The sequence below is a fragment of the Lupinus angustifolius genome, chromosome LG11 (assembly GCF_001865875.1).
Source record: "Lupinus angustifolius cultivar Tanjil chromosome LG11, LupAngTanjil_v1.0, whole genome shotgun sequence".
In the NCBI taxonomy this organism is placed as follows: Eukaryota; Viridiplantae; Streptophyta; class Magnoliopsida; order Fabales; family Fabaceae; genus Lupinus; species Lupinus angustifolius.
The window spans coordinates 8,686,059-8,690,394 of NC_032019.1; the positions used below are offsets into that span (position 1 = coordinate 8,686,059).

Below are 4,336 nucleotides of genomic sequence, written 5' to 3' on the forward strand. Positions count from 1 at the left end.
AACAAAAAATTAATTGAGAATTATTTCCAATAATATTTTTTTTTACGTACACACAAGTTCAAGACTTGAACCATTCAAATAGAAACTTTATTCTTAATTTATTCAATACATATCTGCTTCTCTTCCGAAAATGTATTATCTTTCAATATCGGAGGGTCCAATACCAGGTAATATTATAACATGTGCTTTTAATTCCATATGTTGTTTTGTTTCAACATTTAGATATGTTCACATAATCACAGACTAACAGTTGCTTAGAAAAGTTCAATTTTAATTTGTGGGGAATACCAATGAGATTAAATTCAACTTTCTTACGGGACAAGTATGTACCTACTTTCACGGCATTCAATGGGTGTCACAATGTCTTTTCTGTTCATCCAAGTTGTAGTTTAAGCAACATTTTCAATGTGAGTAGTCTCTTCTATCCTAAATTAATAAAATAATTGTTTGTACCAAATTAAAGCTTCACGAAATTTACTTGTACTTTTAACATATTATTAGTGCTACCTAATGGGTACAATGTGAAAGGTTTTGATGCCGGAAAAAAGTGTAATTATTTTAGTAATAATGTAGCTATTACATGATATCTTATTAATTCTTGTTCTTTTTTTGTTAATTTTTCAATATAAATAAACACATGCCAAATATCTAACATCTTCATCTTCATGATTTGGTAGGAAGCAAATCAAACTGTAACTGTCAGCTGAGGAGTGAGGAGTGATGAATCATGATAAAGAGTATTCCAAATACAAGAACTAAACAACAGAATGGGCTAGAAGAATCTAGAAAATGGAGAAATAGAGTTTCCACTTTCCACATCCAAATAGTTTTTTGAAAGGAACATCCAATAGTAAAACAATTGAAATTTATATATTTATAAATTAGATTAAATATGGATGATAACGAGATCTCTAGATATTAAGAATTTCTTGTAAAACTTATATGAGAACAAGTTTTCAATTTTGACCATGGATTGATTAATCGTGATCGTGAGGAAAGTGAATAGCAAACTACAATTAAACGTAGTTAATTATCTATTTTAAATGACAAAGTCTCACATGGAGTGAGCATACAAATCAATTGAATATTTTTTTTTGGTGCTAGCAGGATTTTCCCTTCACTCTCTAACTAAGGACTTTTAGGGTGTGTGAGAGTTCTTTCTGACAAGTGTCCCTTACAGAAATTGAATTATTGACATTTTGGTATTCCTAGGGATCTAACAGGTTTTAGATCAACACCTTGTTGATAAATCATTGAATATACAAGTAAAGAATTATTTGTAAAAATTTTGGACCTTGGTAGTTGCAAATGTTAGATAGTAACATCTAGCATTTTACTGTTAATAATACTTGTGACATTAGATTTCTTCTATCAAATTTTCAAACTTAAGCTACAAGTCTTTTTCTTCCTCTTGATTATTACTAATATCAATACATAATGAATTACCCTTTTGATTTTATTCCTTAGTAGAAGTAGTACCATTTTTATTGCTTGTAGTACAGAGTTATTACAACACCCATCATATTCATCAGTAAGGCCAGAAACAAAAGGTTTGATCTTCAACTGGGAACCCAAAGTTACAAGAGTTTTCAGGATTATGATCATAACAAGCATCTTCAACCTTTGGTAAACAAGGAAGGGTCAAAAGTTTTTCACTAAGATCATCCTCATCATCATCTTGTGAGAAATCTGAGTGATCTGGTTCAAAAGCATGAGAGGAATCAGTAGCAGGATCCATAACAAATGAGGAAGGGTTATTGTTCCTATCCTCAATGCAATGTGGGCTATCAGAATCAAGAACATCACTTTTTGCTGAATTAGCATCTTCTATTTTGCATGTTACCATAATAGGGAGTGGCACCTTGGACCCATTTTCAGATGTTGCATTTGATGATATTAAATCCATAATAGGCTCCTCTTGGTGGAGGAGTGAGTTGACAGCACCATTGGAGAATGACTTGTCATCTGAATTCTCTTTTTCTTTATCTCTTGGAATCAATTTGTTCTTCAGTGAATTCACCTGTAGAAACAACAATATATGGTACCAATTCAATCATTAACCCATTAGTGGTATAAATATTGAACTTCTTTATCTGAGACATAGTATAATATTTAATTTCTTTAAAGCAAGGAAAAAAAAGTGTTAAAAAATAAGAAGTGCATATTCTCCTTTAGTTAGTTGAAGTGTATTAAGACCCTATTTCAGGATGGATACACCTTAATTTTTCCACTTTAGACTGTAATATCATTTTGGATGAGCTTTTTCTTTTGTATGATAATTTCAAAGTTCATTATATCAAAAAATAGAAAATAAAATGAATTAAAAAGATCAGATTACATGATCAAAATATGTATAAGATGGATTTAGAAGTACATAGATATCATTATTCTTAAAGGGCACCATAAAGTAAGGAAAGAGCTACTGATAGAACAAAGTAAAAAAAGCTTAATAGGAGTGTGTTATTGTTTTACCTCATCTTTTAACTTCTGGTTTTCTTGAAGAAGATTTTCATAGTCACCTTTGAGTCTATCAAAGCTAGCTTTCAATGTGCCATACTCTTTTTCAAGTTGTTTGGTCTTGAACCTTGCCCTTCTGTTTTGAAACCATATAGCCACTTGTCTTGGCTGCAAGCCAAGCTCTTTTGCAAGTTGAACCTTTCTTTCAGGTTCAAGCTTGTTTTCTACCTCAAAGTTCCTTTCAAGAAACTGAACTTGTTCACTTGTGAGCCTCCTTTTCTTACCAGGTTGATGAAAGCATGTGTCATAGTCCTCATCACAGTTTTCTTCCTTGTCAAGTGCTTGGAAGAAGGGTCTGTCTCTGCCACTAACATTCTCAAAATCAACCACTTGTTTTGAACCTGAAAGCCCATGGCACCAAAAGTAACACCAACCATGTTAGAATGAAAATTCTAGTAACATAAATGAAACAAAAAAGTAACTTTTATTTATTTATTTATTTATGGGAAAACATAATCATCAAACAAAATCAGGGTCTTGAAACAAACCCACTTTCATGTTTCCCATAAAAGCTAATGATTTTGTTCAAAGCTTCTAAATTTTATCTCTATAATCTTATTGTCTAGTGTATACCAAGTTCATTAGTAAACACTAGACAACTAAAGACTAATCCTTTTTCATACACACAGTAAAAAAATCAAACTTTTATTACCATGCTTAAGGACAAGTAAAGATTAGTTTGTGAAATTTATGTAAGGTGCAGAAAAAAGTACAACACCCTTGAATTATGAAAGCAGCAACTCCAAGAAAAAAGAGACCAAAAAAGATAAAGAAGGGAGTTTCAGTAGCTAGAAATCACCTTGGAAAGAAGCAGGGTCAGAGTTATGAATCCAAAGAGACTCAAGAAGTTCAGAAGAGCAAGGAAGTCTTTCATTTTGGTGCAGAACTGTCATATTTGGACCCCCAAAAAGCTTGCCACTTGCCATAACCACAAAGAAGAATAGCCACTAGTGAAACTTTTTTGAAGGGTTGGTGAAGACTTTGGAGTGTAGTTAAGAAGAGTTTAGATTAAAGTGTCATATTCATATAAGTAAAAAAGAGGGTGGTGGTGGATCAGAACTGTGGAGTTTGATCTAGAATTTATGACGAAAGAAGCAGGTGATGAGGATTGGTGTAATGTGAGAATTGTAGGAGTGAGGAGAGATCAAACCCATAACTCAGAAAGGGAAATCTAAGCAAAATTAAGAGACTTGTCAGAGGTGAATAAATTGAAGGGTCAGAGACTAAGGGTGGTGTGTCCTTGTGACTTTGGAATTATGGGTTAGAGAGGGGAGAAAGGTTAAGGGGAGAGTTGAGAAGTTGGAAATTTTGGTTTTGTTTTTTCAGAATAAGAGAAAGAAAGGAAATAAAGAGAGATTCTTTTCTCTGTGGTGGGCAACTTTGATGGGGTTATATGGAGTGCCTTGGTTTGGGTATAGGATAGGGAAGTATAGACAAAAGTGTTTTAAATTACTATATTACCCCTTCTCATACATCACTTTCTTATCTTTATTTGTTTTTGGAAAATAAGTATAATCACCATTGGATTTTACCTCATATTTATATTCATACTAAATTTGTAATTTTTGGCAAATCTATAAATATAGTTTTCAGTAGTGAAGAAACCATTTGACTGGTTTAGTTTTTTGATAAAAACTTTTGTTGTTTTTTTTAATAAAAATTATTATATTTATTGTTTAGTTAGGGGTAGGATAGGGGATAAAATCTAGTGGAAGCTAGAAGTGAAAGATAAGGAATCTAGTGGAAATAATATTATCATTGATGAATTTTTAAGTAAGAAAATAATCGGAAGTCAAAAACTACTTTTTTTCATTGTTTG

The 4,336-nt window shown here is 32.0% G+C and overlaps 1 protein-coding gene across 1 annotated transcript; it reads right to left on the minus strand.

The window, feature by feature from the left end:
* Window positions 1,436–3,901, minus strand: LOC109361069 (homeobox-leucine zipper protein HAT5-like). Its single transcript, XM_019606372.1, has 3 exons — window positions 3,317–3,901; window positions 2,473–2,858; window positions 1,436–2,020 (listed from the first exon to the last, which is right to left on the minus strand). The coding sequence occupies exons 1-3, from the start codon at window positions 3,441–3,443 to the stop codon at window positions 1,529–1,531; spliced, it is 1,005 nt and encodes a 334-aa protein (XP_019461917.1). The 5' UTR covers window positions 3,444–3,901; the 3' UTR covers window positions 1,436–1,528.

What these genes read in the sequence shown, in the direction of transcription:
- LOC109361069 (XM_019606372.1), bottom strand. Translation starts at nt 3,443, where the DNA reads ATGGCAAGTGGCAAGCTTTTTGGGGGTCCAAATATGACAGTTCTGCAC. An exon ending in TGACCCTGCTTCTTTCCAAG is followed by an intron (nt 2,859 to 3,316) that starts GTGATTTCTAGC and finishes ATGGGCTTTCAG; the next exon opens with GTTCAAAACAAGTGGTTGAT. An exon ending in ACCAGAAGTTAAAAGATGAG is followed by an intron (nt 2,021 to 2,472) that starts GTAAAACAATAA and finishes TTGTTTCTACAG; the next exon opens with GTGAATTCACTGAAGAACAA.